The sequence below is a fragment of the Anneissia japonica genome, unplaced genomic scaffold, assembly GCF_011630105.1.
Source record: "Anneissia japonica isolate Jap-2015-1 unplaced genomic scaffold, ASM1163010v1 scaffold1889_len2455224_cov183, whole genome shotgun sequence".
NCBI classification, from domain to species: Eukaryota; Metazoa; Echinodermata; class Crinoidea; order Comatulida; family Comatulidae; genus Anneissia; species Anneissia japonica.
The window spans coordinates 1,661,856-1,674,505 of record NW_022752980.1 but is presented as its reverse complement, the minus strand read 5'-3'; the positions used below and the strand labels follow the sequence as shown (position 1 = coordinate 1,674,505).

General features: G+C 30.0%; 1 protein-coding gene across 4 annotated transcripts in view; it reads left to right on the top strand.

Annotated features, from left to right (window-relative positions):
* LOC117122525 (sodium/calcium exchanger 2-like) overlaps positions 1-12,650 on the top strand; it is an 81,726-nt gene that overhangs the window by 42,042 nt on the left and 27,034 nt on the right. For all 4 annotated transcript variants that reach the window (XM_033268113.1, XM_033268112.1, XM_033268114.1 and 1 more), the window contains 2 exons: positions 5,066-5,093; positions 5,916-6,089. In XM_033268113.1, coding sequence (XP_033124004.1) covers positions 5,066-5,093; positions 5,916-6,089 — 202 coding nt within the window. The remainder of the gene's footprint in view (positions 1-5,065; positions 5,094-5,915; positions 6,090-12,650) is intronic.

Sequence of the window (12,650 nt, the reverse complement as noted above, 5' to 3'; positions counted from 1 at the left end):
TGAAGAGTGTTGCACCATGTACGTGTAGCATGAAACTAAATAGTAATAAAATGCCTAATCAAACCTACTGTTGAACCTCTTATATTATTATACCAGACCTCTGGTCTGGTATAATTACCATTGAGCACCCTGCTGATGATAAATGCAACTCGTTCAATTGTTTAAGATTATATAGTGTGATCTTATAGATGGTGATTATTGTAATTGATCAGTATTAATATTTATTGATCACCTGTCATGCATTTTCATGGCAACATTATCAGGTGACTGAGTTTCAGGAATGTGGCCATCAACCATGTCTCTGTCAATATACTGTACACGACTCGGCATCAATTAATTCCTTCCATTTTTACATGACCATCATGAAGCCAGTATCAAGTTCAGACAAAAATTGCTTCTTCTGAGCGCTTATTTATCACAATTTCCCTTGAATGATAACAGTGTACTTAGAGAGAGAATGCAAAATTACTTAGTAGCCATGATGCAAAAATTTACATATGCAAGGTCAACAATTTTCTGCAGTGGTTATTTAAACTATTACATTAAAGAAGACTGAGCACTTAGCAATTGATTTTCTAGTTTTATTTATTTTGAATATAGAACTGCAACAAAAGACAAAAGAAAGGAATTAGCTGAAACCTTGGCTGTCTTGTCGAAAGCTGCCATCATGTCCTACAGTATACGTGATATCATTGCCAGTTACAGTGGTGGATCCAGGCCTCCTCTCCCCTCCCCCCTAAATTTGTCAAAATAAAAAAAAAAAAATGAAAATTATATTCAAATTTAAATTTGAATTTAGAGAGTGCCATTTCCGGCATCTAGAGGTGCCATAATCATAAATTTGTTTACCTCAGCCCCACCCATGGTGGAGCTGAAGTAGTATAGACCCTCCATCTGTGAACCTCGCACTCTCACTCCCTCTGTTCCAAATTCTTGGATCCGCCACGGAGTTATGAGTTAAAAATTATTAGCAATGCAACATTTATTCAAAATAGAATAAATCTGTAATAAACGGAAAAAATATTCAGTAGCAGTGCCTATCAAAAAGTATGTTTGGTGCACTCTTATTCGAGAGCGGGGCTTATTCCAGAGTGGCGCTTTATTATTGCGCAAACTTTAAAATGGAGTATAAGAATCAATACATTATTAATAGATCTTTCTATGCTGTTGAGCCATTTATACATAATGCCAACATTTTTAATTCAAAAGTGAAAAAGACCTAAAGTACAGTATGTTGTATACTTTTAGATTATTTTTGTCACAATAAGAAGGATACTTTGTCAGGCTCTATCCAGCCTATCTAGCTTAGGCCTCTACAGGCCTGGCCTAGGCTTCGTACTAGGACAGTATGACCCGCAATTAGATTACTTTTGTCACAACATACTTTCTTACTTGAAGTGAATTCATGGTCAATTCAACACGTTAAATCATATTTCTAGATGTGTTTCTAATTATAAATTTGATGCATCTGTCTTGGCTTAATGAGATGGCAACATACAGGTTGGGGTATTTTCAACCTATGTCATTGCTTCTTCCTACTCTTGGATAGTATTACCATGGTCTGTGATAGAATTTTTAATACGTAAGCCACAGAGATCCAAGGATCAGTGAATATACTAAAAATGCTTTTAGCAAAAACTCCTAAATGAACTATACTCAAGCCTGGCAAGCCTACATATCTGAAACATCATAATATTTCAGTTACAATTTATAGAAGTAGTCATCTGCTATAACTCGCTTAATCTGTTTGTCGAGTAAAAACTTGCATAGGATTTGTCCTGTGGGGGATATTACCAGTGATATTCTACTATTGAGAGTGTGTACAAGCACTTTGCAAGACAGGCGCTCTGCCGTATAAAGTCATTTCTATGTAGATCACTCGATTAAGCATCTTCATTTATGCATTACATTATTTTTTGCTTTTTTTCACACCAATGGAAAAGATATTTACAGTACAAAACAATTCTTGATGAAATAGAATGTATAATGCATTATTTCTCTTTATTATGGCAACACACAATATTTTTAAAACAATGTTAAAATATAATCCTTTTATTCTTTTTTTTATTTCTGTGTGATTGTTTACTGTTTCCATGGCAATAATAGGCATCAATATGTGTATAGAGGGTTATTGTTGCTCTTATTGGTGTGTATTTGTTATTAATTTGACACAAACACAAAAAAAAATATGTGCAATAATGTTGTTGGTTTTTATTTTATTTTTTCAATTATTTCTGTGTACATATAATAAATACATATACAAATAGATAAATAATAATAACACAGTTGTTTCAAACGTATTGAACGTAGCCATTCAACGAAAAGTTTTTTAATTCAGTTGTATGAAAAAAGTGTCTCTATTGGGATGCGAACCTGCAACCTCTCGCTGTCAAGGTGACTACTTAGACGTAGTAAGGTACAGTATATGTGCAGATCTTACCCCTGGGCGCTTTCTTTCATATAACAGATAACTATAATAAATATAGTCAATTTGTATCTTCAATGAGCAAAGATAATAATGATGATTACTCTATATTACAAAAACTATGTAATGGTAATATAGTACGTCAGGAACAGTAATTACAAAAATAACAGAATAAATAATAAAAATGGTACTGTATTGAGTTAATTGCTATTTTGAATTACAATCATGATAAACCAACACATATTTATTAAATGCTGCTTTCAACAAGGCCTACATCTTTTCCAATATACAATCATAAAAATAATCATGGCTCCTACGCAGTCTTGTGTCTCCAATTTTTTCATTGAGTGTATTATTTTAATTATATGATATGTATTGATCCTTTTCTAACATCATTACCTCTAAAATCATGAGATATAACAAGGAGTGTATTAAAAATAATGACCAGTGTGTTTACAATAGAATCTAAATTTAGTTGCCTTGTTGAGCCAAAAACTACAGTGACCTATAAGCTTATATTGAATATACAATGTTTCTATGGCAACATTAAGTTTACTTTTAGAACACAATAGATGTCTATTAGATCCGTGTACACAATTATGTCTCGTCTATTTGGTAGCTGTAATATACACTACATTAATTGAGGAAGTTTATAGATTCATATATTTTCTAGTATCATAAATCAGCAGATAATTTCCGGAGCTGAGATATTGCCTGCCATTCTGATAATGTCACCATCTTTTCTTATGAATTTTTACAAAATTAAATTAATTATGATTTATATGTATATATAATATAGTGATATTAATAATAGTAAAGTGATGTTATCATACTCTGTGGTTTAGCTGAAAAATTAAATTTAATATTTAAGGACTCAAAACATTTATATACTAACTAGCTGTAGTTGATTATGATATGACATGATTATTATGAGGTAAAAACGAAGCACAATTATAAACCCTGCAGTGATCAGCCTTTGTAATACCGCGACTGAGTACACACGCCCTTCTTCAGTGGCGCATCTAGGAACATTGACAGATTTAAGTAGACGGAGTTAGGGGGGCTTTAGTATTAAGTGAGCAAGAGCTCAGCAAATTTTCAGTAGGAGTGGAATTACCTTTGGGGTGTGCAAAGTTTTTCCAGGGGAGGGGGATCCCACCCTTCTTTAATGGTAGTTTGACAGTGCGGTAAAATATGTTCACAAAAATGTAATTCCATACCAATATTTTTTGCAATATATTAACTTTTGTGCAGATTTAAATATTTTTTTTGTGCATTCTATTTCTAGTGTCATAACTATCATAATTTTGAGACAAGGAAGCAGGGAAATTCATAGTCCATCTGCTTTTTGCCAGGTTATTTCTAAGAATTGTTGTTAACCAATAAACCCACCGAAAGAGGAGCTCCTTTCTCGATTATGGTGATTGAATTTAGTCAATGCGACACAATTACATGTGTCTGGTTATAGCATTTGTGAACAACAAAACAGCCTTTGTGATTCCGCTATAATATGCGGCACGCTTCTTAATCAGGGTAATTCAGATAAATTTTCACATGTAGTCTTCACATACAAATGTTTTGTACATACAATTTAATATGCAGTAATTTTTTTTTATGTTCAGTATATCAGTGAGATTAAATTTAAGTTTTTGTTATTTTTAGTATAATACTTATAAAAAAAATTGTTTTGTCATCGAAAATCAATCTAACTAATATTTGTTAATGATATTGCTGTGTCGGTGAGACTTGATCGTGTAACAACTTTAAAGTGCATTGACGGTATGTCATTACATTAATGTATTATCGATAATTGGAATAGCCAATACTGCAAATGTTTAAGGTAAGTATTAATTTGACCTGACCTCAATTTTATAAATGTTGCAAATACATACAGTTTTTGGTCCTGTGCTGTATGTAAAATCAGGGTTTCATTGTACCGCAGTATTACCGTAGGTACAGAATATCTGTTAAAATTTTAATAAACAAATATTCATAATAATGTAAAAACATAATACTAGAGTTCCAGGAGTTTTTTTTGTGCATATATTAATATATTTTTTTTAATTTTTAATTTTCAAAAGTTTTCTCTTTGTAAAATATTTAACTTATTTAATTCTCTTACTTGTTATTACCTGTGTATCGTTGGAAGTTAAAGGATAAAAATGTGGAATATTCATAATTATATAAAAACATAAACTGGAATTCCAGTTTTTTGTGCATGTATTATTATTTTTCATTAATTTTAAAAAGTGTTCTCTTTGTAAAATAATTTATTTTTTATGTACCGGTAATGTTCTTAATTGTTATTATCTGTTTATCATTGGAAGTTAACTAAAAGGATTAAAATATGTAATTTGAGTTTTTAAGATTTTTTCATAATTATGACTGGTATATCCGTCACTAATTCAAAATGAAAGTTAATTAGCAGTAAATTAACATTCATTCATTAAATTTGTTCATAAAATTGATAACAGGTGCAGACAATATTATCTGAAGATTATTGGACAAAAATAAAATGTGTTGCTAGGCAACATCTCCCTAAGTACTGGGTTTCCTCATGTATTTCCATTACCAAACATAGCATAATTTATATTAATTTTGTAGTCATTCTAAAAATTACATTTTTTTATTTCCTTTCAGGATAAAATCACCATTAAACAGTCCTCAGGTAAGTAGACTGCTAGCAATGTAATAAATTACTTAACTTTAATGAAAAAATATGATACCTGTTTTCTAAGTGTAGGCAAGAATCTTACCTCTTTGTTTGGTCCGTGAACGTCATCTCATTTACTAGACTTTGGTTGAAAATCTCATCTCATTTACCAGGCTCCTTGGGTGAGAACCTCATGTCCTTTACCAAACCTTTTTGGGTAAACAATTCATCTTATTTAGCTTCCTTGGGTAAGAACCTCAAGTCCTGCCGAGGCCCCTTGTGTGAGAACCTCATCTCTTTAACTAGGCTCTGTGGTTGAAAACATCTCACTTACTTGGCTTTTTGGGTGAGAAGCACATCTCCTTTCCAGGTTTTAATGAAAAAATATGATACCTGTGTTCTAAGTATAGGCAAGAACCTTACCTTTTTGTTCGGTCCGTGAACCCCATCTCATTTACTAGGCTCTGGTTGGAAACCTCTTTTCATGTACTAGGCTCCTTGGGTGAGAACATTGTCTACTTAACTGTTTTCCTTAGGTAAGAACCTCATACGTCTAGACTCCTTGTGTGAGAACCTCATCCCTTATACTAGGCTCTGTTGTTGAAAACATTTCATTTAACCAGGCTTTTTTGGTGAGAAGCACATACTTCTCTTTCCGTCTCTTTGGGTGAGAAGCACATCTCCTATCCTGCTCTTTGGGGTAAAAACCTCATCTCCTTTCTAGACTCCTTGAGTGAGAACTACATGTGTGAGCTAATAATAAACAGTTAAATAATATTTTTAATTAAGTTTTATATTGTATTCTCAAATTTTTATTTTTTTATTTGTAACTCCTAGATACACATGAATGGCTCAGCAGTTACATACCAAGCAGCAGAAGATACATGTACATCAAATGATGACGACTCAACTAACAAGGATTATTTAAAGGGACCGGTCTCAGTACTATATGAAACGCGCGATGGATCTGCTAAGAATGGCACAGAATATGAATATACAAAAGGAAAACTGGTATGTATAGCTTAGTCCAATCAAAGATATTTTTGGTTCCTGTGTACATATAAATGGATTTCTTAGCATTCTGCTTTGTCGTTCACTTAAACTTTGACCTTCACTAATCTCTGTTTTAGTTGTTCAAGGGCTTCTTGAAGTAGAATTGTCCATTTCACTTATATGAGATTGTTCTGAATCTTTTGTTGTCCTCTAAGTGAAGCCTTTTTCCAATCAGCCTTCCTATTAGACTCACCGGGATTAGACTGACTGAATTGGATGTTTTCTATTTAATTTGTCTTTGCTTTAACACACACAAATACGTTCAAATAATTTTCCTTTTTTTATAGTTCTTCCTTATTTTAGGGTCCCCAGTCAGAAGGCGACTTGTTCAATTTTCCTGTTGTCATTGTGCCTACTTAACACTTGGGCAAGGCAAAGCTCCGTAATATTCATCCTGTTTCTGGTAATCATTCATCTACTCTTAACTTGCTGCCAGATTTAGATTTCCCCCCTTGTTATTCTTCATCTCATACATATTGGTTTTATTCGATCCTTTATACCTTTAGTATTATGTTGTATGGTTCAGCTGTAAAAAAATAATTTTACATTTTGTTTTTATGTTCACTATTCCAAATATATCAACCAGTATCAATACTTAGTTGTTCATTTTCATTTCATTCATTCATTTAGTATTTATTTCCTTTTTTACTTTGTTCTTTCTTCAAACATACAGTAACATAATAAACATTTTATTACATGGTAATAAAAATTACATATCAATATTAACATATTAAAATTTAAATTAAAAGAAATAAAGAAAGGAGGGAATTTCTGAAGCAAAGCTTATTACATGTAAATCCCACCTGATACAAAATGAGTAATTTAATATAAATATACAGGCATTGCGGCACACACAAAAATAAACAGAGTATAAATAAAAATTTAAATTTCACTTTAAAAAAAAAATCAAACATATTTATAATTTAATGTATAATAAATGTCATTTCCAATACTTCTTTTTAATACAATGAATATTTTTGAATGAAAATTTAATTCCCAATGATATAAAAATATCAATATTTAAACATATTAAGAGATTAATTAACTTGCTCCCTCTTGAATTACAAAATTCCCCAATTTCAAATCGCAATATAAATCAAAGTTTTTTACTTCAAATCAATCTCACATTCTTCGCAAGGTCGTTAAAAATTGTTTTTGTAAATATTTTCATTAAGTTTCCAGGACCATTTGAAAAACAGTGCATAAAACTCTGTAATTCTATATTGGATTATGCTACTGAAATGTATTCCTGGTAAAACATGTTGTAAATAAATATATTAATTAACTTTCTTACAGTAATACTTATCAATACAAATTTTGATTGTTTGTTAAATGTAAAATTTCCAGTAATAATTGTTTGTACAATTTTTCTTATATAAATGAACAAACATTTTATTAGAGTAGAATTACCTTTTCAAAAATTAATAAATGAATTATAAACATACAGTAATTCGCAGAAAGGATTGTCTTGTAATACATAGCAGAATTACCTTTACATAAAAATAAAACTTAGATATTTATTTATTTTTAATTATTTATTCTTTCTTTAGACTGCATACACCTTCAGTACTTGAGTACTGATTTTCAAAGTGGTACAGTTACAAACAAACCATGAAATAGAAAGAAGATAATACATAAATAATAATTAATAGAATGTTGGAATGAAACTAAGGTAATTTCTTTAAAGTTAGTTTTGGTTTCGTTTGAAAGTTCATTCCAACTTTTTGAGGCACGATATAAGAAAGTCCTCTTACCTTGGCAGATAATCCAAGGTGGTACAATTAAATCATTATGTATTTGGCTACGTGTGCATTTTGAATGTATATCGTGATTAAAATTAAATTTGGATGTTAGGTATGGATAATCTTATAATAAATAATATAATTACTACAGAAAGATTTAATTAAAAAGCAATAAATTACTTTCCCAATGACTTAAACAATATTAATATTTAAACATATTTACAAATTAATTTTCTTTTAGTATTACTTTTAAATACAAATTTTTGACTGTTTCTTAATATAAAATTTCCAGTAATAATTTTTCATACAATTTTTCTTTATGCAAACTTAGATGAAATACATAGATACATACATTTCTTTGTAAGATTCAATTAAAATTAAAAGCAACAAATTACATTCCCAGTGACATAAAAATATCAATATTTAAACATATTATAATACATTTAAATACAATTTTTTTTATATATAAAATTTCCAGAATTAAATGTTTATGCAAATTGGTTTTTTTTTTTTTGTTTTTTTTCCAGATGAACAATTATTTTATTAAAGTAAAATTACTTTTTTTTTTAAATTAATAAATTAAATAAGCATAATTAATAATTGTTCTGTAATACTTAAAAGAAATAATTAATTGTAGTTGTCATACCTTTGAAATAATTATGAAAGATGAGAGACCATACATTTTTTTTATTATCTAGGCGTGACTTTTTTTTATTCCTTGTTTCGCGTACTTATTTTTTTAAAGATCATTGAAGGAGGGCGGAATAAAGTTCAAAGTTCAAAGTAATTTTATTGTCAATAGTACAAGTAGTAAAATTGAAATTTGGTTTCCTCGGATACACAAAAAAACAGAAAATATCAACAGTAAGATTCTAAAAATTTCAGTTTAAAATATCATTATATCAATTTTCTTAACTAGGAACAAATATATACAGAAACAAATTGAGAAAAAAATTGCAGGTTAAATTTACCTAAGCAACCAGATGGGTTGCAATCTTGTTCATCTGGTGGTTGTTTGTTTTGGTCACAGTCCTCCATGCCAACAACTTGACCTTCAATGAGACACATTAGGACTCGAACCCTTGTATAAGTTGTACAGGAGCACTGAAAGAAAACAAAATATACCCATTTTTTCTTTAGAGTTTATTCCAATAGTTAATTAGGATTGATCTGATTCACAGGGGCTGAAATCTCTGTAAAACTGGGCAGGTTAATATGTACCATACTAGTTTGTTTTTTTTTTTTGTTTTTTTTTTTCCAGATGAACAATTATTTTATTAAAGTAAAATTACTTTTTTTTTTAATTAATAAATTAAATAAGCATAATTAATAATTGTTCTGTACTACGTAAAAGAAATAATTAATTGGAGTTGTCATACCTTTGAATAATTATGAAAGATGAGAGACCATACATTTTTTTTTTATCTAGGCGTGACTTTTTTTTATTCCTTGTTTCACGTACTTATTTTTTTAAAGATCATTGGAGGAGGGCGGAATAAAGTTCAAAGTTCAAAGTAATTTTATTGTCAATAGTACAAGTAGTAAAATTGAAATTTGGTTTCCTCGGATACACAAAAAAACAGAAAATATCAACAGTAAGATTCTAAAAATTTCAGTTTAAAATATCATTATATTAATTTTCCTAACTTGGAACAAATATATACAGAAACAAATTGAGAAAAAAATTGCAGGTAAAATAGATTATCATTAGCTCAGTATAATTCTTAATTTAGTATACAAAATATAGTACAAAAATAGTTTATAAAATTCCAGCGTTAAAGACATTCAAGAAAATCACAATCAAAAATAATTACAATAAAAATAAAAATAAAATTTTGTTTTCTTATTTAGCAAATAGTTTTGCCAAAAACACCCAGAGAAAATAAAAATAAAATTTGATTGGTGAATGTAAAATAGGATGGTTAAATGCTTCAAATTTATATAATTAGGAAGAAACATACATATTTTATCTTTGGAAATTTCAAGGCAGCGGAGGACGTAATAAAAATAAAGAAAAACATATTTTCTTTCTGAAATTTTCATTTTTGGTGGTGGCGGGTGCGCTAATTGGCCAAAAATAAAATTATAATTTTATTTGAAATCATCAATATTTGCGTTCGGCGAGTTCGCTAAACAAGGTGTAAAAAGAGTCTCGCCCTAGCTTTTTGTCATGTAGTGGACCTTCTCAATCATATGAAGAAACCCTGTCTGTACATAAGCTAGAGAAAATAACGTTATGGTTTCTGCTGAGTTCTTTCATCTTTTAATAAAAGTGGAGCTTCTTATTAAGCTTCATAATGAGGCTTGTGAAAGGAATTGTCACTAGTTAATCTCTTTTGTTAATACTTGGCCCATATACATAAATAAATAAAATAAAAAAATAAAAATTAATCTGTTTCAACAAAGTTATTGTATTGCAGTGTATTAATGTTTTGGTAATTTTGAAGCCGCTTTTAAAGACTTTGACTTCATTACTTGTTCATTTTGTTAAATTACACGTCCTTATTTCTAAATTTTGCATTAAACTATATATCATAATTTAGCCTCTGGGCTTTGTTGGTTCCTTTTATTAAGAAACCTTGGGTGGAATAAATTGGATATGAATTCTGTGTGCTATATTTTTGTTGGCACGCGATCGCTATATGAAAATTAATGTTCGCTTCAAATATGGAAGACCCAAGCGTTCCACTCTATGGAATGACCTTTTTTGCAATAAGATTAGTGTTTTTGATCATCAACAAATAAATGTTGATTTTTATTTTTTGTAATCTGATATTGTAAATGTACTGCATGCCTCGTACCCTGAATGATCAAGACTTTACTGGTTGTGGCTGTACATTCTTATAGTTTCCTGGCCAGTATTAGGGTGTGTATCTCCTGTACTGCGGTTTGGATACTGGCTTTAAATGGTCACTTTTTTTGTCATTCATGTTTTTGTTTTTTTTATTTGCCAGTGAATAGAGACCTTAATACTGTGCATTAAGAAGATAAAGACATTAAAGTTATTTATTAATATAAATTTAGATTTTGTTCCTCAGGTTCACTATCTCAATTATTTTTTTTTGTGTGAATAGAGACCTCAATATTGTGCAATAGAAAGATAAATTCATTAATGATTATTAATTGTAAATGTAGGTTTTTTTTCCTCAAGTGCAGTGTCTCAATTATTTTTTTTTTTTGGTGTCCGACTATTGCAAAATTAATGTGCTCAAGATGAAACAAACGATTAATTCCAAGGACACAAACATGATTAAAAGGGTGTATGCTCCTCCATATTATTTTGTAATCACATTATATCTTTAATATTAATTTTCACTTGAAGTTTACAAGGAGCCAATCTGGTTTTTTTTCAGCCTTTGAATAGTTGTCAAACAAGAACCTTCCTACATTTAAACAGTAGGAATGATCTTCCAAATTTAAAGACAAAACTTAACTTCAATAATATGCTGATATTCTTTGTCCAATTTTATTTTTTTCTCTATCTTGCTCTCTTTCTCTCCATTTAAATAATAATAATAATAATAATAATTATAATAATGAGTTCTACTTATATAGCGCATAATGCGAAAGCTTTTATGTGCTTCAAAAACAAAAAAAATAATAATATTAAATGATAATTTTGAAAGAATTTCATCTGGTTTTATTTCTCAAATTCTCAGTACATATTCAGAATTATTTTTTCTATTTTAGATGATAAAAATAATGGTAATAATGTTGGCTATATTTATAGCACCAAATATGCTCCAAGCCAAAAGGTCAATAGTAACATAACCCATGAAAATAATTCACTTTCCAATTGATGTGATATGTACCGCTTTGAAAATTACAACTGAAATTGCCCGCAGTCTAAATAAAGAATAAATAAATGATAAACAGACAAGAAAAAAAATATATGTTTATGCATTATTAGTCATCAGTAAGATATTAAGATTACAAAAGGTTATTGCTTTTGTAGGAGCTGTTGGCGCAGTGGTTGATATTTGCGACGTCAGTGTTTGGAATCCTTGCTGTGATTTTTTTTATTTGGTATTTGGCAAGGCACTTTACCTACGTTTGTCTTACTTTACCCAGGATGATAAATACGTGCCTTGTAGGGTGTGAAGCCAAGAAGATATCATTTACAGTTTGTCTTGTCCAGCGTTCATAATGCTCCTGTACCTTTGACTATTATAGATTTGGATTTGGCACCATAAGTTTAAGTTAATATTGCCGTAAATGCTCAAAACTTGATTTTTTTCGCTAAGTACGGCTCTCGAATAAGCATCGCAGCGCTTAATTATTTGAGTGAATAAGCGCCTGTGTGCAATGAAACACTTTAAGAAATAGGGTAATAAATACAATGTAAACAGCATTCAAATGAAGAAATAACACAATGAAGACAAAAACATCTTTATAAATGTTAATTTACGATGATGTAGGGTCTATGATAAGCCTACCGAACTATGGGAAGACGTGAGATAGGTAACATAGGAACAATCGAAAGTGCCACACCAATATTTTTTTAATAAACGCCCTCTTGAATAAGCGCCGCTCTCGAACAAGCGCTGCACTGAAGCTGTGGCGCTTATTCAAGCATTTACGGTAAATCTAAAGCCTGATACACAACCTGTTGTTATTAGTATTAGGATCACTCAGGCAGCGAACTTCAATATTTTGGTAGAAATATTCTAGGAAGTTTATATAACTAACATTTAGCAAGGGCGTCCTGTAAGTTTTTATGTGTTGTGTCTTTGGGTATTATAAGCAATAAGTTGTGCTAAATTAATGTGGATTGTAT